Source organism: Neurospora crassa, linkage group I (assembly GCF_000182925.2).
Source record: "Neurospora crassa OR74A linkage group I, whole genome shotgun sequence".
Lineage (NCBI taxonomy): Eukaryota > Fungi > Ascomycota > Sordariomycetes > Sordariales > Sordariaceae > Neurospora > Neurospora crassa.
This window is the reverse complement of record NC_026501.1, coordinates 8,929,927-8,949,568: the sequence shown is the minus strand read 5'-3', so window position 1 is coordinate 8,949,568 and position 19,642 is coordinate 8,929,927. Positions and strand designations below refer to the sequence as shown.

General features: G+C 53.6%; 5 protein-coding genes and 1 non-coding gene across 6 annotated transcripts; 4 read left to right on the top strand and 2 right to left on the bottom strand.

Annotated features, from left to right (window-relative positions):
* Positions 1-46: 46 nt before the first annotated feature.
* NCU02839 (T-complex protein 1) lies at positions 47-2,545 on the bottom strand. The gene is made up of 4 exons (XM_959036.3): positions 2,171-2,545; positions 2,006-2,057; positions 1,276-1,931; positions 47-1,169 (listed from the first exon to the last, which is right to left on the bottom strand). The coding sequence occupies exons 1-4, from the start codon at positions 2,219-2,221 to the stop codon at positions 327-329; spliced, it is 1,602 nt and encodes a 533-aa protein (XP_964129.1). The 5' UTR covers positions 2,222-2,545; the 3' UTR covers positions 47-326.
* rpt-1 (regulatory particle, ATPase-like-1) lies at positions 2,411-4,767 on the top strand. The gene is made up of 4 exons (XM_959037.3): positions 2,411-2,980; positions 3,045-3,136; positions 3,208-3,322; positions 3,400-4,767. Exons 1-4 carry the CDS (start codon positions 2,978-2,980, stop codon positions 4,507-4,509), a joined length of 1,320 nt encoding a protein of 439 aa, XP_964130.1. The 5' UTR covers positions 2,411-2,977; the 3' UTR covers positions 4,510-4,767.
* A 361-nt stretch (positions 4,768-5,128) lies between these two features.
* On the bottom strand, positions 5,129-5,285 carry NCU15071. The gene has a single exon. It is a non-coding gene; the product is annotated as a tRNA-Thr (tRNA).
* Positions 5,286-6,455: 1,170 nt separating this feature from the next.
* On the top strand, positions 6,456-10,363 carry NCU02842 (hypothetical protein). Its single transcript, XM_959039.2, has 2 exons — positions 6,456-7,990; positions 8,069-10,363. Exons 1-2 carry the CDS (start codon positions 7,809-7,811, stop codon positions 9,897-9,899), a joined length of 2,013 nt encoding a protein of 670 aa, XP_964132.1. The 5' UTR covers positions 6,456-7,808; the 3' UTR covers positions 9,900-10,363.
* Positions 10,364-12,667: 2,304 nt separating this feature from the next.
* NCU02843 (hypothetical protein) lies at positions 12,668-14,393 on the top strand (the record flags this gene model as incomplete). The annotated part of the gene is made up of 3 exons (XM_011394739.1): positions 12,668-13,458; positions 13,967-14,168; positions 14,380-14,393. Exons 1-3 carry the CDS (start codon positions 13,276-13,278, stop codon positions 14,391-14,393), a joined length of 399 nt encoding a protein of 132 aa, XP_011393041.1. The 5' UTR covers positions 12,668-13,275.
* A 1,757-nt stretch (positions 14,394-16,150) lies between these two features.
* NCU10529 (hypothetical protein) lies at positions 16,151-19,632 on the top strand. The gene is made up of 2 exons (XM_011395004.1): positions 16,151-16,739; positions 16,821-19,632. Exons 1-2 carry the CDS (start codon positions 16,248-16,250, stop codon positions 19,326-19,328), a joined length of 3,000 nt encoding a protein of 999 aa, XP_011393306.1. The 5' UTR covers positions 16,151-16,247; the 3' UTR covers positions 19,329-19,632.
* Positions 19,633-19,642: the final 10 nt, after the last annotated feature.

The following is a 19,642-nucleotide window of genomic DNA, read 5'->3' as shown; positions in this document are numbered from 1 at the left end:
CCATCCTCAACAATAGCGACTTATGGAAGTACATCGTTAAAGTCCAGTTATTGATGTTCGTGTTCAGAGTAAGTAGTTGGCCGATCGATGTATGAAAGCTTTTATCACCTCAGCCCCTCCAGTTACGAACGAAACTACCCATAACCTGTCTGGCTGTCATGTCGCTACCGATGTTCCAGTCACCAGTCACGGATAGATAAAGTAGTGCAACAAGTGTTCATCCAGAACCATTTAATTACAATATGTACATGTTACAACATATTTCTTCCGACATCTTTCATTTCTTTCTTTTTTTTTTTGTTCTTCCCTTGTAACCTTCAGTACATCTACCTGCTAAGAGCAATATCGTCAATTCTGAGAATCATCTTCACCGTCTCCGCCGCCAGCTCGATCGCGCTTGTGCTGACCAACAATGGCTGCAGAACATTCTCCTTGGCGATATTCGGGTTGACACCACCGCTCTTGATGCTGACACCGGCGTTCTTCTCGCCGTTCTCGTGCCTGTGGCGCAGGTCCGTCACCACCTTGATGCTGTTCAGGCCAGCGTTCTCCGCCAGCGTCGTCGGGATCACCTCCATGGCGTCCGCGAACGCCTTCCAGCAGATGGCCTCGGTGCCGCTCAGGGCGCGCGACTGCTTGGCCAACTGCGACGCGATCTCGATCTCGGCGGCACCGCCACCGGCAATGAGCGCCTTCTTCTTGACCAGGCAGCGGATGACGCAGAGGGCGTCGTGCAGGGAGCGCTCGGCCTCGTCGAGGATGAGGCTGTTGGCGCCGCGGACGACGACGGACACGGTCTTGCCAGCGGACTTGGTGCCCGTCACCTTGACCATGCGGGAACCGGAGGAGTTGACTTCCTCGACCAGGTCGGCGCTGCCGAGCTTGTCCTCGGTGAAGGAGTCGATGTCGGCGATGGGCTTGCAGCCGGTCGATTTGCAAATGAACTCAACTTCGTCGCGCTCGATGTCCTTGACGGCGAGGATGCCGAGGCGCTGCAGGAAGTGCAGGGACAGGTCGTTGACGGCGTCGCGGAGGATGGATTTCTGGATGAAGAGGACGTTGCACTTGGCTTTCTTGATCTTCTTGACCATGTTGAGGAGGTAGGTGCGCTCTTCCTTGACGATCTTGTCCATCTGGCGGTAGTCGTTTACGGAGATGGTGTTTTCCATCTGTAAGAGTGAGTTGTTAGTAAAAGCACGAAAAGGGTAGTGTTTGGGCGATTTAGGGCCAGCAGGCAAGGTGGGTAGGTTATGGTCGCCAGAAAGGTATACGCACATCAGGCTTGGGAGGGCTGAGCTGGAACTGAATAAGACCGATCCTGGCCTTCTCCATCCTGACGGGACCACCAGCGCTCTTGATGACGGGCTGTGTAAGGACGAGACCATCAACCAGCTCGCTGTCCTCGATCGTACCGCCGACCTTCTTGATTATGCGGATGTTCTTGAGGTCGACATTCTCGGCGGTCTTGAGATCTATCGTCTTGGTGACTGCGTTGACGGCCATGGGGCCGAGGAGGTTGGAGTATTGTGACACGATCTTGGAGGAGAGCGAAGTGTTGGCGGCCTGGAGGAGCGAGGCGGTATCTGTGAGGGAGATGGGTTGCGACATGTCGTGGAGGACGTCTACGGCAGCGGCGGCGGCTCTTTGGAAAGCTTCGGAGATGACTGAGGGGTGGATGCCCTTGCCTAGTAGCCTGTCGGCGGCACCGAGCAAGCTACCGCAAAGGACGACGACCGAGGTTGTGCCATCACCGGCCTCGACATCTTGGGCGTGCGACAGCTGGACGAGCATCTTGGCTGTGGGGTGCATGACCGACATGCTCTTCAACATTGTGCTGCCGTCGTTGGTGATGATGGTCTCCCCCTTTCCAGTCATGATCATCTTGTCCATACCCCGCGGTCCCAGCGACGTTCTGACGGCATCGGCGACGGCTGGTGCATGTCTCTGTGTCAGCACCCCAGACAACAACGACACAAGACGGAATGACAAAATGTTGTAGGCATACCTCTGGCGGCGACAATGTTGGATGAGCGAACGGCGATGGGCTTCTCCTTGTCCTGTTTACATGGTGGGCTATCAGCAACTGGCTTGCCACAGAGCTTCACCCCTCCTCCTGGAGCTTTCGCACCGACTCCTATCGAGGGGTCAGGTTCCAAAAAGCGGGACGCACCCTGAAAGTCGCATTGCTCGCCGTCTGGGTAGCTGCCGGTGCGGTCGCCATGGTGCAAGCTTGTTTGATCTGGTATTTGGGATTATGGGAGATAGTAGACGGGAGGTCGGATGGGGGGATCAGAAACTGCCGGAAATTCGAGTTGACAGTTTTGGGGAATCGGCTTGCGCTGGGTGCAGTGCAGTTGTTGTGTTGTAAGGCAGAGCTCTCCTCTTCTCCTTCTTTGCTGGTCTGGAATCAATGGGCCAAAAACACACACACACACCGTCCCCTCCGTACCAATGTTTCCACTGCGGGACCGTAAAGTGAGTGCTGGCGCGGGCGCAAAGGTGGGCTGGCAGGTGGTAATTTTTTGTCGGCTGCTTTTTGCTGAGCGGTGGGCGGTGGAAAAGGTACCTGCGGCGCTGTAACTTTACACAGTCTAACCGGATAGGGTTAGGTAGGTGCTGTCAAGGTGGCACCCACCCGTAGCTCCCTCGCCCGCAAGGCAGCGCATGGATTACGGCAACGATTGAGCTTCGACCCTCTGTCAGTGAGTGGTGGCAGTTGGACCTTGACGAACCATCTCCATCCATCCATCCATCACATCAAGCAAGCACTGAACACCCATCAAACCAACTTGAACCCGACACACCACATCAAACCCGCGCCGAGATCTCTACAACCCCACGAACGACCCACGCCAAACAAGGAATCTCTCGCCCGGAGCCATCGCGACTTTAATTACCGACCCGATCCTTTCGATTACCCACCCTTCTTCGCCTTACCTAGTCCAAACGGGAAGCGTCATTCCCACCCGCCGTCATCATGGTATGCTTGCAGTCGCCCTACCCAAAGGTGCAACGCCACTTTGCACGACTGACACCGGGAATAGCCTTCTGCCACAGGTCAAAACTGGGAGAAGTACAGGAAAACGTTTGGCGACGATGAAGTCGAGGAGAAGAAGATCACTCCCCTCTCAGACGAGTATGTTGCCGCCCAAGAGAGCCCGCCCACCACTACCACCGCAACGGACAAGTCGTCTAACCCCCGTCAAGGGATATTCAGGTCCTCAAGACATACGGCGCCGCGCCCTACGGTGCTGCCATCAAGAAGCTAGAACAGCAAATAAAGGAGAAGCAGCAGAGCGTGGATGAGAAGATTGGCGTCAAGGTATGCTAGTCTTGCGGTGGCTACCCTACAAACCGCGAAGCGCATCTAGCTGACCAGTGATACTTTTTGGTCTACAGGAATCAGATACCGGCCTTGCGCCCCCTCACCTTTGGGATGTGGCAGCCGACCGTCAGCGTATGTCAGAAGAGCAACCGCTTCAGGTAGCGCGGTGCACCAAGATCATCCCTGACGAGAAGGACGAATCGAAGAGCAAGTACGTCATCAACGTCAAGCAGATCGCCAAGTTTGTTGTCCAGCTGGGCGAGCGAGTCAGCCCGACAGATATCGAGGAAGGAATGCGCGTCGGCGTCGACAGAAACAAGTATCAGATTCTCCTTCCGCTACCTCCCAAGATCGATGCGAGCGTTACCATGATGACGGTCGAGGAAAAGCCTGACGTCACATACGGCGATGTCGGTGGTTGCAAGGAACAGGTCGAGAAGCTACGCGAGGTCGTGGAGATGCCCCTCTTGTCGCCAGAGCGGTTCGTCAACCTCGGTATCGATCCCCCCAAGGGCGCCCTGCTATACGGACCTCCCGGCACCGGTAAGACGCTTTGCGCCCGTGCCGTTGCCAACAGGACAGACGCCACCTTTATCCGTGTCATTGGTTCCGAGCTGGTTCAAAAGTACGTCGGTGAGGGTGCCCGCATGGTCCGCGAGCTTTTCGAGATGGCCCGTACTAAGAAGGCTTGCATCATCTTCTTTGACGAAATTGATGCTATTGGTGGAGCCCGGTTCGATGACGGCGCGGGTGGTGATAATGAAGTTCAGCGTACTATGTTGGAGCTCATTACGCAGCTGGATGGTTTCGATGCCCGTGGCAACATTAAGGTTATGTTCGCTACTAACCGTCCTTCCACGCTGGATCCCGCCCTGATGCGTCCCGGACGTATCGACCGCAAAATTGAGTTCTCTCTCCCCGATCTCGAGGGTCGTGCCAACATTCTGCGCATTCATGCCAAGAGCATGTCAGTCGAGCGCGATATCCGATGGGAGCTCATTTCTCGCCTGTGCCCGAACGCGACGGGTGCTGAGTTGCGTAGTGTTTGCACGGAGGCGGGCATGTTCGCCATCCGTGCGCGCAGGAAGGTGGCGTCGGAGAAGGACTTTTTGAGTGCGGTGGACAAGGTCATCAAGGGCAACCTCAAGTTCAACTCTACTGCGGCCTATGCCCAGTACAACTAAACGGGGAGGAAGAAGCGCATCAATAGCGGAATGGGGAGTTTGGGGTTTTTGGTTTGTGTTGAAACCGGAAGTCTAGATGTGTAATAGATGATGAATCAAGAGCGGCTCGAGATGGCACTCATAGCTGGGACTTGGGAGAGTTTGGACCGCCAGATCCCACACAGTAGGCACAATGCAGTAGGCTCTCCTGACAAGCGAAATGAACATACGGGCGGAATGAATAGGTATCATGCCTACTGTTGTTGATGATGAACATGGATTTGAAGCGATTGCATACCTATGTGACAAAATGTGACAGCAAAACTCCATGGCAGACATGGTGAGAATTGTGACGATGAGGTGTTACGACTCCGCCGCCGTGGATATCCAGACTTCCAAAATGGGGAGACGGAGCTGCTCCCGGGATACCCTTGGCAGTGACACCATCCAAGCGAAGCGATAAGGCAAAAAGGCGGGTTACGTTGAACGATAAGGAAGCTGTAGCTCAATCGTGTCGGGTGCCGCCGTCGAGATACCGGAGCACGGAGAGGTCTTGGGGGCAAGTCATGGATGCAAAGGGGGGAAGGAAACAAATGGAAATCAAGCGAAGGGGGAAAAGTTGCAAAAAAATTAGAAACCGTGGTCGCGCTGGGGGTCGAACCCAGGACCTATGCATAACTTCCAATGGCTTGGAGGTATCTAATTGCGTGTGTTAGTATGGGACAAACACTTTGGAGAAGGTATCTTCGGGGTCAAGACTCACAAGAGCATCGCGGTAACCACTCCGCTACGTGACCATTTCTGGTTTGTTGGTTGCCTGCTTGTACCCCATGGTCAGCTTATAATAGCAGGTGAGGGGTTTGCAGATGGCTTGAACATCGATAACCCTAACCCCCTTGAATCTCAGAGCTTCTTAGAGCTGATCTTAGCTGACAATGCGATGACGCATCACCTGATGATTTGCCCTCCGGCGTCCGCGACCCGCGTTCATCGGCCTCTCACCTCAGTCTTTCCGGTGGTTTTGGATCCTTGCAAGCAATATCACGACCCAAACAAACAGGCTTGGAGGTCTGCCACTGCCACAGCTTCAGCATCTCTCCTGTTCCGGGAGTATCTACCTACATACACTGCCCGGTCATCGCGTGTGCATCACCATCACAACATGGCATTTTACATGTCCACTCACCTACCTGACTCGGCCGCGCACGCGCGCACGCACGCACGCACGCACGTACAACACCACTGCCCCCCCTGCACTGGAGAACCTACCGGACGATGGCTCCTCCAAGTAAAGTCTCCAAGAAGGACTATCGGTCTATCACAATCTTTCACCCCGCTAGGTCGTGGCAGTTGGCACCTTTCTGCCCCATTGAGCCCTTCTACCCCCACCACGTGCCCGCTGAGTATCTCCTACACTAGTATCGCATCATCACATCCCACCTTGCAAGTCCTTGCCAGCCTCCAGGCTCGTCAAGGCTAGGACAAGCCGTTGAAAAGTTTGGAAGCGATAAGCGGCCGACAGTCCCACTCCGCGACTCCCGCCCGCGGATCCCACTTTCTAGCTTCGTTCGTTCTCTGCCCCGGCCGTGCGTCTCAAGTGGGGAGTGGCCGAAGGCGGCGGCGGCGGCATTGCTCGGAGCTTTGACGGATCGATGTTAGCTGCGCAAAGAGGTTCATCCGGTTTTTTTTGCGCAAGCACGGCCGCGCGAATCAGGCCGCAGGTGCCCGCTGGTGAGGCTCGGCGCTTGGGATTCTGTGCTGGTGACGTGACTGACACAGTGAGACATTTGGCTTCCAAGGCGAGGGAGGCCAAGAGAGAGGAAGAAGGCTGTGTATACAAAGGGCGCTTTTGCTCATAAAACCGGCGGGCCTTTTTCTCGCAGCTTTCTTATTTCGGTAAGTAGCGAGCATTTGCTGGCGGCCTTGGGAGTTCAGGTCTTTGAACATCTACCATACCGACATTCCTCGTAGAGAATACCCACGGCACAGCACAGCACATATCCACATCTCCGGTCACCGGAATCCCTTTACCGGATGCGTGCTACCGTTTATCTATCCATCCTACTACATACCTAGATAATCGCGCAAATTCAAGGCGCATTAGCCTGGTGTTTCACCATTTCACCACCGCCGCCCCGAAAAAGCCTTGAGGAACACCGAAGCGGACAAAGTGAGGACCCTTGGTGAGCAAATCCCACCCAAGAACAGTCGACTGCCCCGTCCTGGTTCCCTGGCGTTGCCCCATCACAGCCCGTCCGTACCTTGCAGCAGAGCCGGGGTTGTGGAAGACGAAGAGGAACAAGCGGGTCATTCGAAGGCGCACTAAAAGTCCACCGCACCACTCACCCGCATTGTTGGGGGGTTCCCTTCACTTTGGTGCCTGTTGACCCTTCCCGTCCCACACCAGCGAGGCGCAAATCCTATCTTTTCCCATCTCTATTTTTTTTCTTCTTCGCTTTCCCAGGTTCCGCGGTCCCGGGTTCGCTTCGTTCTTGGCCTCAAGAGGGAACGTACTACACTGCCGATACCCCCTTTTCGCATCGAGTGGTGTCGGTCGTTTCTCCTCGTCCTCTCGCTTCACCTCCCGCCTGTCACTTCTCACGGTCCACACTGCTACCGTTACTGCGTCGCGTCTCTGTGGTTTCAATTTTAATCTGAGACGACCACTCGGTGCGACAACCTTCCCGACCTGTGCGACCGTCTTGTCCAACCCGACGACACGCCTAGAACGGCCAGAAGGGTTCAGTCTGATACTGTACTGTTCATCCCCGAGTCGCCCTGCCCAATTGTTTCGGGATTTTGGTCCAGGTTGGATTTGGATTGCTCGTTCACCCGCTCGCCGCTCGCGTTTAGCGACAGACGACAGACGACTTCGCTTTCGACTTCGCCATCTTCGAACGGACGAACGACGCATTCAGACAGTATCGGTATACGGTAGACGACACATTCTTTCCACAACATCCATTGTTCTACCCGCAAGCACGCTGTTCACTCTTTTCAGCCTCACACACCTGTCACGATCTTTTCTGTTGGTTATATTGTCGACAACGATTCATTGAATTCCCGGATACTCATCGCGCCGGTCTTCGCAACTAAAGGCAAGAAATATTGCACGCTATATGACGAACTTGGACGAAAGTTGGATAAGAAAAAACGAAAACAATGAGAGACTAGAGGCGATTGGACTCGACCAATTTTTCATCGATACCCAAATCATACCGATAGGACAGGTCGTCAATCACTCCGGCCTGACCAAGGTCCGCACCCACGAGCGGACGATATATATATAACATTCTAGAAATACAAAATAAGACGACAAAATGCCTGCGATAGACGTGGCCATGAGGAGGAGTGTCCAAGGGGGAATTGCGGATGGCTTTGTCAACTTACTTGTGCGCAGTGTGCAACAACCGCTCGAACAAAGAGATGTCATTCAGGATTTCAACAATGTCAAGACGGCGTTTTCAAGTTGGGACAATTGTATGAAGGTCGCTTACTGCAAGTACGTCATCTCGAACCTTGTTCCCTGACAAATGTGTCGCTGCCGCCGAAATGACACGGGCTGACCTTCTTCTCACAGATGGACTGCCATCGGGCTCATGATCTTTGCCGGTGTCATCATCTTTTCGGTTTGTTGGTGCATAGGTCGCTGCCTCTGCTGTGGTGTCTCGTGCTGTTGCGAGTGCTTCCGATGCCTCCAATGCTGCGGAAACTGCTGCGGTTGTTGCGATCCTCCCGGGGCTCGCAAACACAAGTACCTCGATGCGCCCTACGTTCCACCCGATCAGGGCTACAAGGCTCCGGAGCCGATGGATCATGGCTTCGGAAGCCGTCCGGCACCCACGTATAATCCCCAGGCATCTGAACCCCAGTATGCTGAGTTCGAAGTCAATAAGAAGAGGCAGACGATGGGCGATTCGCTGCCTGCTATGCCGGAGTGGGAGGGCGCAGGGAACAAGAAGGTGATGGTGGAAGAGGAGGCTGTGGAGCTGGATCAGTTGAAGAAGCCGGAGGAGAAGACTGCCCAGAGTGCCGGTGCCGATGCTGCTGCTGGGGCTGTGGTCATGTCCGGCGCGGCTGCTACTATTCCGGCAGTAGCACCTGGACGAGGAACAACACCACGACCTAGTCCACCTCCAGGGGGCCAGCAGGGTCCCTACGGAGGTCCGGCCGGTAACAACGGCTTCTACGGAAACAACAACGGTTACGGCCAGAACGCACAAGGATATAACCAAGCATCCCTGACTTCTCCTTACGGCCAGTCCTCATCCCCATCACCATACAGAATGGCCGCTTCCGCCATGGGCCCCGCTGCCGTAGGAAACGCGGGGTATAATGCCCCTGGCGGTGGTTACGGCAACCCACAACAAGATGCCTATGGCCGTTACGGCGAGCCCGCACGAAACAACACCTATGATACCGCACGAAGCAACACTTATGATTCCTACGGCGCCAGCACCAACAGCCCTGCCTCTCCTTACGACACCTCACCCTACGATAGCTACGATTCCGGCAACCAAGGCGGTTACGGCAGTTCTCAGCAACAACCCTACGGCATGGCCGCCGGTGGCGTAGCAGCGGGTATGGGGATGGCAGCTGGAAGTACGGGACCTAACCGCGTTCGCTCCCCGCCCGCCGCAGCAATGAACACAATAGCCTATCCTCCAAACCCCATGACCCGCCGGTCGCCAGCTCCCAAGCAACCACTGAACGGTCTCGGGTACGGAGGACCCAGCAGTAATCAGGCGTACGAAATGCCAGGCGATGATTCCTTCCTCGGTGGACCTAGACACCAGTCTCCCGCTCCTCAATCAACGGGAGTCACAGGGGGCGGGTACGATAGCCTCGGTGGGCCTAGACACCAATCTCCCGCTCCTCAATCAACGGGAGCCACGGGGGGCGGCTATGGCAGCCTCGGCGGACCTAGACACCAATCTCCCGCTCCTCAATCAACGGGAGTCACAGGGGGCAGATATGACGGCTTTTCCAACCAGCCATACTCCCAGGGCAGCACCCAGCAACAGAGGCAAAACACCTTTGGCGGAAACAACGCTTACGGAGGGGGGAACAACGCAGCTAGTTACGGCGACATGATGCGCTCCACGCCCTCCCCAGCGCCGACGGGACCGTTGCCTAGGCCTCCGGTGAGGAATAATACTATGGGAGGTCAGAGTGCTTTGGGAGGTAACAATGGTGGTAGTAGTCCTGCTTCTGCTACTGGAGGGTTCGACTTTAGTAGTGGGGGTTATTCCAGGCCGAGCCCAACAACCGTGGGACAGCAGCAAGGAGGAAGTATGGGAGGGCAGAATGAGGGAGGAGGAGCGGCGGCGTATCCGGGATACAAACCTTACTCGCCGGTGGGCGGAGGAGCAGCAGCAGGAGGAGGAGGAGGGGCGTATAGAGCATGGTGAAATGGCAGCGACGTAGAGGCGAAAGTGAAAAAAGTGAATGATTAACGGGAAAAAGCATGGGGTTGCGGCGTTCTTCTTCTTCTTTCTTCTTCTTCATGTTTTGGTTAGATACCAGGATCTTTTTGGTCGGTTGGTTGGTTGGTTCTCGATGTCAGGACCAGACTACCTACTCCGCGTCATAACCTTGACTTCAGAGAAACAATGGCCAGTGAAGGAACACCTTTCGTGTTGGATTCTTACTTTCGTTCATCCATATTTTGGTTACTTGGGATTATTGAATGGTGAGGGAAGAAGGATAGGCAGCATTGTGATTATACCACCAGGACAGGACATATATACCCGTAGGGGGGGTTTGGATGAAGTATGGAGGAGGTATGAATGAATACCTGATACTTGATTGTAGTGTTGTTTAAGTAACGTGCTGCAGTTCGTTGAATGGGTGATACCCAGAAAGGTTTACTCCGTCATGTTGGTCCTTTTTGATTGACTATTGATAAGCTGTGCGGTGTGTCTTAGACTCGCTCATATACTCGACTAAAACTCGGTCTCGCTCGACCAACACTCGATCTTGTGACTTTTAAATTATCTGCGACTTTCTCGTCTGGATACCTTCCTAACCTCTCGGTGGTTGTCTGGTGAGCGGTTGCCGGCATGGTTTGCAAACTGGTTTGGTAGGTACCTTTAGTTCTTGGGTTTGTTGTTTGTTTTTGTTCTTCTTCTTGGTTTAAACGAACTTGATATGTGGCTTTTTTGTTGTTCACAACCACGTGTAGGCAAGGAATACGAAACTCGGTAGGTCGATTGAGTGGATTGGACGGGATTGGACTGGACTGGACTGAATTGACTATGTATGGGTGAATAGAGGTACCTACCTACCTACCTACCTACTTACCTGATATGTTGCTTGACAGTTTAGAATACATATAGTTATTTAGGGACACCTAGGCAGGGGCACCTAGGAGGAGTTTTATAGTCACCCCGTGTAGTTGTAGATCAACATCTACATTTACCTAGCGGTACCTATGGTCAGCGATGTGAAGGTTGTCGGAGGATTAGCGGGTGTGGATGTATATGACCTAATGGCTTATAGGTAGGTAGGTAGGTAGGTAGTCACTGGTACGTACAACTGGGCAAAAACACTCAGTGGGAAACATGGGTACCTAATCAAACTGCATACTTACCGATGTGTACCTACATAGCTCGTAACATACCTACCTCTACCTAGGTACACACGTGGTAATTGTACACACATCTCGTCAGAGAGGTTTTGCAATAGTGACATACCTCTACACTACCTAGGTACCTACCTACCTAGTGTACCTACAAGCAAACAACTTAACTGCCCGACAATAAGATAGAGGTACCTATATAGGTAGCTTTATGTCTCTCAAACAGGCTGGTGTCAATGGTCCCCGTCCCTAGGTATCTAAATGCACCTCAGAATTCATTCACCTTTACTTCACCTCCTTTCTCTACTAGAGGTACCTATACCATCATTAAGTTCATGTAAATACCTATACCTACCGTGTCTGATGAGCGTCGCTTTATCTGTCCCTAAGAAAGATACTTAATAATCGTAATCACACCTCTATATATCTCTATACTTAGGTAGCAGGACAAAGGTCCACATACATTCAAGTTGTCTAGACACCGACCGCACCGAAGATTGATTTTCTCGGGTAAGTTGAAGTTACCTAAGTACCTAGACCCAACAGCCCGGTACCGGTACCTGTAGATGAAAGGAGACTGACTACCTGACGATGAAGGGCAAACTACCTAGGTAAGACCGGCTTGTACGACAAAGTTCATCTCTTATACGAGGTGTGTGTCCATTTCACGAGATAGATAGGTAGGTGTACAAGGCTTCTTGTGTTTTTTTTATGTAGCTCTGTAAGTGGAATAGGGGGAATTTATAAAGTTGTGTGAGTTTTGATGAGTGCGCACTTGCACCTACCTAATGGCCCGCCGTGTGTATGTATGTATGTACCTAGGGAAGTAACTACTTACTGCCGTCCTGATATCTGGTTGGTTGCCCCTACGACTGAACTGACTAGGTAGGTACTTACTTTTGTCGGATCGGGACTTTCATATTATCTTGGACTCTGAGAGCTTCCATTCTCACTTGTGTATCATGTGCGTGTGAGTCCGAGTTTGGGTAACTAACTAACTAACTACCTAGTTACCTAGGTAGGTGGCCAGTTGGTAGTACGTGAGTGAGTCTTTCCCCCATTGCGGCTCGTGTCCGAGATGTATCTATCTATCCGCTGTGTCACCAGCACTCGTTCGTCGTCGTAGCAAGTGGACGAAAGAAGAAATGGAGAGGGTAGGTAACAAGATGAAGGAAGTATATGATGGATGATAGCCGACCGAGAGGAGTAAGGCGATATGTACTTCGACCTGTGATCTCTCCTACCTACCCTCGTGAAACACTCGGCAACTATGAACGGTTGGAAGCGGATCTGGTAACAGTGCTTTTTTTTTTTTTTTTTTTTTGTTTTTTTTTTCCCCCACTGCTGGCCAAGTTATTGAAACATTGTCAACTTGCGCATGCAACATGACAGCCCCAGAAGAATCTTTATCATGATTTGATATGGCTCTTCTCTCAGAGTACTAATCATCGGGTCAGCGGGTTTACCAAATCACTGACTGCACCTGCGCCTCCCGTTCGCTTCAGTTTCGACTCCTTCCCGCTTTTGTCATACTCCCACTCAAATGCCAAAACCTACAAGCGCGGAGACACAAGCACACTCTCATTCGGTTCCTATCTAGTAAATAATTAAAAGTATTAAAGAGGCGTAGTTTGAGGTAGCACTTCTGAGAAACAACAGCAAAATCAGAAGGAGGCTGAGTTAGGTCCTGATGGAGGTTGTGTGTGTGTGTGTGTGTGTGTCCCGGCGGCTACCTCCTTTCCCACGCCGTAGGTGATGTAGTTGTAAGGCGAAGCATCACATGCATCATCAAAAAGCACGAGTTGCAATTTGAAGTCACCCACCCACCCATGGCCCGTTTTGGACTTGCACCACACACCACCACTTTTGACCCATTTTGTTCTAGGGTGAGGATAGGGAGGAGGCGGTTCCGTCCCCTCGGGTATGCAGTGGACCTATGTATGTAGTGTAAGTGCAGCGTAGTAGTACCCATTATAGAGTTTTCTTCGAGGTTTCAGTGGGTTGGATTCATGCGTGTTACACGTGGTTGGCTGATGGTTACCTACCTAGAGGTAGTCTGTTGGTTGTCTGGCTGTGTGATTCCCCGTGCAGAGAGAGGCGTCTTGAGTTGTGTGTGTGTGTTGGCTCCCGATCTTCCGCTCAAGACGGGATGTGAGGATGTGAAGATGTAATTTCCTCAGAAGAAACAAGAGAAGCCAAAGGATCAAATGCAATGCAAGAGACTTGGGTTGGTAGCCTTTGCTGTTGAGGAGCAGGATCGCAATGGGTGGTGTATGGGCAGCTATATGCATGATGATGAGTTTGGTGACGGCTTCCACGGCGGTCTTCGCCCGAAAGAGGCAGAAAAAGTAACCAATGGGCCTGTTGCCGAAAATAGATGTACGCTAGAGGTATGTACATACCTCGATGCCCCTGAGGGCACAATGAGGCGTTTCTTTAGGTAGCTTCCATCTGGCAGTTCTAGCGCCGCCGTATGAGAGAAGGAAGCGCATTGCCGGGATATTAGCGAGGTGGGTCTCTTCCTTTTGGGAGAATGAATATCGATCGACTGATTGATGTGGCCACCCATGGAGTCCAAGTGAGGCCCGAAGACTCCGGGGTTCACCAGTGTCTCGGGGAGCAATCTGGAGGTTGTTGGGTTTGCACGATTGGGGAATCAAATGCTGGCTGGCCATCTCGTTACATACCAGGCGGACCCACGGAACGAGATATTGCGTAAAATGTCGTTTGAAAAGCGGGATTACACGTACACGTACACTACCTACAGCTCTTCCGCATGCATGCCCGCCATGTGGGTGAATTGGTTGGTTGACCTGTGCCTAACCTCAAGTACATATGCACTCAGGGCTCCTCTCTGGGGGAGCTTTGTCTTGTGCTTGACGTGGCAGACGCGCGTAGGAGTGGCAGTGCTTCGGAATGTGGTGTACCTTTTTCAGCCTTCCCCGGATGTTGTGGATGACGTCGGAAAGGGCCGCAATGGAGCGGGGCGCCCAGTCAGTGGTTCGCTGTCATGAGAACCTCCCGGCCTTCTTGAGAGGATCCATCATTTTGGCGGAGAATATTAGTGAGGGTTATCAATACTCCTGGTGGAGCAGGGGAGGTCAGTCCATAATCTCGTACCCATATTCCTTGTTGCGCAATGAAGGAAATCCAAGAGCCTCATTGAAGATACGGTGAACAAGAGGATACTAGGACCGAAAAGAGGTTAAACATATGAGGGAAAATAAGAAGAGTGGGAAAAAGAAAAAAAAGGACAAAGTCGCATTCCGTCTGTTGACAACTAACGGTAAGCTGCAAAGTGACAAAACTAGTATACAGCGGGTGACAACCCAAGAGTTCAAGGTACCCCCTGCATCCACGCAACCATGCGCCTACCATCCCTAACCCCGGCCCTCCTCCAAACCTGGAAAGGCACCCCAAGGGCCCAGCGGAGCCTCCATCTTCTGCATGTAATGAAAGGTACCTACCTACCTTAACCCCGCCATTATCGATAGGTAGACGAGCATGAGGCTGAAAATGCCCTCTCTGGACCCTCATGGTACCTCTACCTTGGTTTCAAGAGCTGAACCCCTTTCTCTGGAGGGAGAAGTCGTCAAACACTCGAGAGTGCAAGGATCCGATGAGGCAGCGAGTGTGTCAAAGGACCCAGAGTGGCTTTCATGGATACGGCATCCTGTGTCACCAACGAGGACATGCGAGGCCACCATGGGAATCCTCAAAGACCCAAAAAGGAAAAAGCCACGCGAGACACGGCGTCATGGTGGAACACTCGCTGAGTATGGTAGACCTTACAGGTTTGCCCCGAGGGAAGTGAAAGTGGTTGATGACCAGAATATCAAACCATAGTCCAGGCCGATCGCGCCCCATTGGAGCAGCTGGACATGTTGGTCGTCCTGAAACAAATTCGAGTAGGGATACTGCGTGTACGACGTAAGCTATCATGTAGCTGTCACAGAAGTCACTCGCTGCAGCATGTCAAGCCATACAGGACTGACCCTGCCATGTTGTCGAGCTGTGTGTGTGTCGTCCCCTTTTCCGTCCGATGTTGTCCCCCGATGGCAACCCTTCTTCCTTCACTTGAGTGTGTCCCGCCCTGCCGATGTACGACCATCAATATTGGTCTTCCTCCTTCTTCCCAGAAGCGTGAGGCTAATCCTCCGAATTCCGATTCACCAGAAACACCAAGACCAGGCCAGCGACTTCGCTCCACCAACATCTCGTATCACCTGATCCACTTTGAACCGCATTGTGGTTCTCGGTAACGCAGCACCCCGACGACTCTACCGCCAGGTGGTGCCCCCCCGTTTGTGCCGGCCCCCTGGCAATAAGGGGTGGGAGATTCTTTGCTGGAAGAGAGTGTATAAGGTTGGGCAACATCGCCCTTTTTTTTTCCACAGGAAAAAGATGGGAAGCAGAACTTTGGATCCTCCCGTCTACGCTGTGCCTCCGCAGCAATACTACTCCCGAACGCCTGTGTCGCCCGTGTTGCCCGACATGGCCCCTACGAGTGTCGACGCCGGTTCAGTCCGGCGCAAGCCCCTCCACCGAATGAGCACCCTCTCGCAACACCTCTCCTCATCTCTCCGTCACAATACTTCATCAGCAGAAAGGGAAAAGGGGATACAGGAGCCCAGCGTGGTCCAGCTACCACCTACACCAGACTCCGAGACCACCACGGACACGGACCGAGAAAGTGGAATACAAGACGTCGACCAGGGACCCCCGGCGTCCAAGATGCAACGACGCAAGTCCCGGCTTTCGATGCTGATTCCATCCTTTTTCTTTTCACCAGACGCCGCAGATCAGCAGGGTACTGGGCTAAAAGGTACCACTGGAGCCTCCCGGAAGCAACAACGGCCAGTAACTGCCAGCCCGGCCCCTGCCGCCAATTACGCCAATGCAGAGGCGCAGCAAGCAGCCAGTGTCAGCGACGTCCATAATAAGAACATGGTAATATATCACAACCCGGCCGCCAACTATTCGTCACCCGATGGATTGTTGTTGGGCAGGAATAATAGTCCTGGGGCTCCTACTACTAATAGCTCATCCCCTCCTTTGTCGTCTTTACAATCAGGTGTGTTCAGTTGTTCGACACTATCTTGCCCTCTTTCTTCCTACCTCTACCTACTTAGCGTCCTTTCCCCAACTAACCATTCCATATCTTACCTAAGCGTCGACTATGCCCCTAAAACAGACAAACCTCGGCCCCCCCGCAGCAAGGCCCAGCAACGGGGCCCGCAGTGTCTCCGTCGAAGGCCCCCCGCCGGGAGCTGCCATCCCACCCAACCGTCTCCAGAAACAATCACAGCAACAACAACAACAACAACAACCACCATCCGGCAGCAGCTCACCAACATCCCCTACAGGCAGCCATTCGCGCGGCCGTAGCACTTCCAGCCAACCTTCAGCGACTCATAACCGCACTCCCTCAGCAGAACCCCCGCGCATCGTTTCCACTTCGGCAGACTCGAGGCCAACATCAACCCATTCCAACGGCAGCGATGACGGCAGCAGTCCGACAGCACAGAAGCACAAGCAGAGGAGGAGTTGGTTCGGAGGCCGATCAGGCTCCGGCTCCGAAGCCAACAAGGGAGACAGCAATGCGGCCTGGATTGTTGCGCCAGACAGCAAGGCCGAATACAGCACGGCGAACCTCCTGAATGGCGACAAGGTATGATGACGTGCCTCTCTCTCCCTAGGTTACATCCGTCGGACATCCGTACTCACTCACCTTACCCACCCACCTACACAGGTCCCCGAATTATGGAACGAATCTGGAAACTTGTTCATCTACCTCCATCCTCCTACCAGTGGCCGCGGCCCATCCTTCAAAGTCCATGATTACCTCGTCAGCTCCTCGCAACTATTGCTGTCCGAGATTGCCGGGTTCACCAACCCCCGCAAAGCTAGTGCCGGCGGCAGCCTTCTTACCGTCGACGATGCCGCCAACAGGCGACCAGTACCATCGCCATCAGCCTACGGCGCCAGCCCGACTGACGGACATCTGTACCTCCCGCTCGAGAATACGAATCTGGACAGCCTCGTCGCAGCAAGGAATATGTTTGCTCTCTTGACCAGCCAGCCCATTATTGCCACACACACGTATCCAACCTTGTTTGCGGCACTTCTTCAAGTGGCTGCCCTGCTCAAGCACTTCGGCTTCAGAAACCATGACGGGTCAACGTTTGGCGATCAGGTCGATGCCGCCTTCAACTCTTTCTTGGACCAGTTTGGCGTTTCGGATGTGAGAGGCAGCCGCGAGAAGACTATCCAGGCCATCATCTTGGGTGAGCATATGCGGTCATGGACGCTCTACAACGAAGCCTTCACCCACGCCGTGGGCAAGTACGAGTCCATTCAGGATCTCAACCTACCCGTCTACAAGAGTATCTCGGTCAGCACCAGGAACAGGCTTGAGCGCGCCTATCTGGATCTCACTAACAGGCAGGCCAACGCCAACCTTCGTCTCGAGAGCTTCGAGTTCCCTTCCCTGTTTGCTGGCATTGGCAGCTCGACATCCAGTGAGGAGGCCAAGCACTTGAACTTCAAGGAATGGCAAAAGTCGTTCGCCAAGATGCGCACCTTTGTTCTTGGCTACTACAAGGACTCGTTTGGCAGCTGGCCACCCAAGGCGCGAAGCAAGAAGAACCACTTCTCCCAGAGTGGTCTCAACCGCCAATGCCTCAAGATGCTTTACTCCGACTGCTGTGCTCTGTACGACCTGCTCGTCGACCGCGAATCCATCACTCCCCGTGTTATCGACCAAAAGTTCGACGACGGTGTTGCGGAAGCCGAGGCCGAGAGGGAAAAGGCCAAGAATGCCGGCGAGTTCGAGTACGAACTCTTCCTGATGCGCTCCGCCCTGCGCGCCATGCTCAGCGAGTTTGACCACTCCTCTCCACCCGTCCTGCCGCCCATCCCCTTCGACTGCCCCAAGATCCCCTCCATGACCGCCATCCACGAGAACTACCGCGAACTGGACGCCAAGAAGCGGGCCAAGCTCGACCGCAAGCTGGCCTCCAACGAGCTGCTGCTCATGCTCATCAAGTCGCGCAACATGGATACCGACTCAATACAGCTCCCCTTCCTCCAAGCCTTCAAGGAGTTCGAGTACAAGGAGGCCAAGGGTGTCAACCCTTCCGACATCGCCAACCAGCGCGTCGGCTACTGGCTTTTCCTTTACGTCGTTCTGCAGTCCCTGCCTATGCTCGTCGTCGACGCCCCCCAGCTTCACTGGACCGAAGGAGTCGAATACTTCCTCTGCGAGGCTCCCCAGGGCAACCCGCCCTGGATGGAAGATGCCGGCGAAGTCCGCAAAATGTGGTATCAGACCAACAACGGTCAAGGCATCGTAGAGCTGTCCGCGGACGTGGTCATGTTCTCCGTCGAAGGTATCTACATGCGCTCGCACTGCTGGCTCGCAGCTAAGGAATGGGAGACCGCTCTTCTCCCCGCCTCTGCCGCCGCCGCCGCCATTAACCAGCCCCTCGAAGCCGCCGCCGCCGCCTTAGGCGAGGAAATCACCCCTCTGGAACCACCCCGCCCGGTATTCCAAGACAACGACTCCTTCACCTCGGGCCACCAACGTTCTGGCTCAAGATCACAAAGCAGCTACGGAGGTGGCACTCCCGGTTCCGAACCCGCTTCTCCTCACTTCCGTCCACGGACGGGATCAACAATTAGTCGCGGGGTCTCGACCTATAGGTCTAGCATCGCCATAGGCCTCGAGCCGCTCGACTTTAGCCAGTTCGGCCCCAACGGCCCCTCGTCTCAGCAAGAAGCCGAATTCATGCAATCTTTGGCTCCCGGCGGTGACCGCAGCTCCCGCGTCGTTTCTACTCCCGCCAACATGCTCTCCGGAGGTGGTGGTGGTCGTCCTGACTCGTCCAACTCCACGGCCGCCCATGGCCACCGCGCGAGTTCGGTCGGCAGCGCGCAGACTCTTGCTGCGCTGGGTAATCTAAGCGTTGGTGAAGGTCAGGGGAGGTCCAGCGCACCGCCCACGGCGTACAGAGATCCTTCTAGGGGATCGATTAGTCAACAGATGCAGCAGCAGCAGCAGCAACAGCAGCAGTATCCGAGCCCCAGTGTCAGTCCAAGTCCATTAGGCAGAGGAGAGTCGCCGCCGAGGCAGTCACCTCCAAGGCAGGTGGCGCAACCGGCGGCGCCGGCACCCAGTAATGGGGGGAGCACGTTTGATGATATCTTGAAGGGAATGGGGGGACAGGAGAAAAAGAAGAAGAAGGGCTTGTTTTTCTGAGTTAGCGTGCAATTTTCTGTTTTTCAAGGGCAAGCAATCGGTTGGGTTGAAGTTGAAACCAGGATAAGAACAGAGCGTGTTGACACTTGATTTTGGTTTTGAGCGCTTGTCGGTAATAGGTGGAAGAAAGTTGGGAAAAAGGGGAAAATGAGGAAGGAAAGGGATGGATATACCATTTTACTAGTTTAGTATGTTGCAACTAGTATAAACCTACGCTAGAACGACTTTGTAATCAGTCAGTGAAAAGAACAGTTTCTTCATGGTTACTTACTTATTTGCAAAAATAAATACATTTGTATTTTTTATCGGTATTT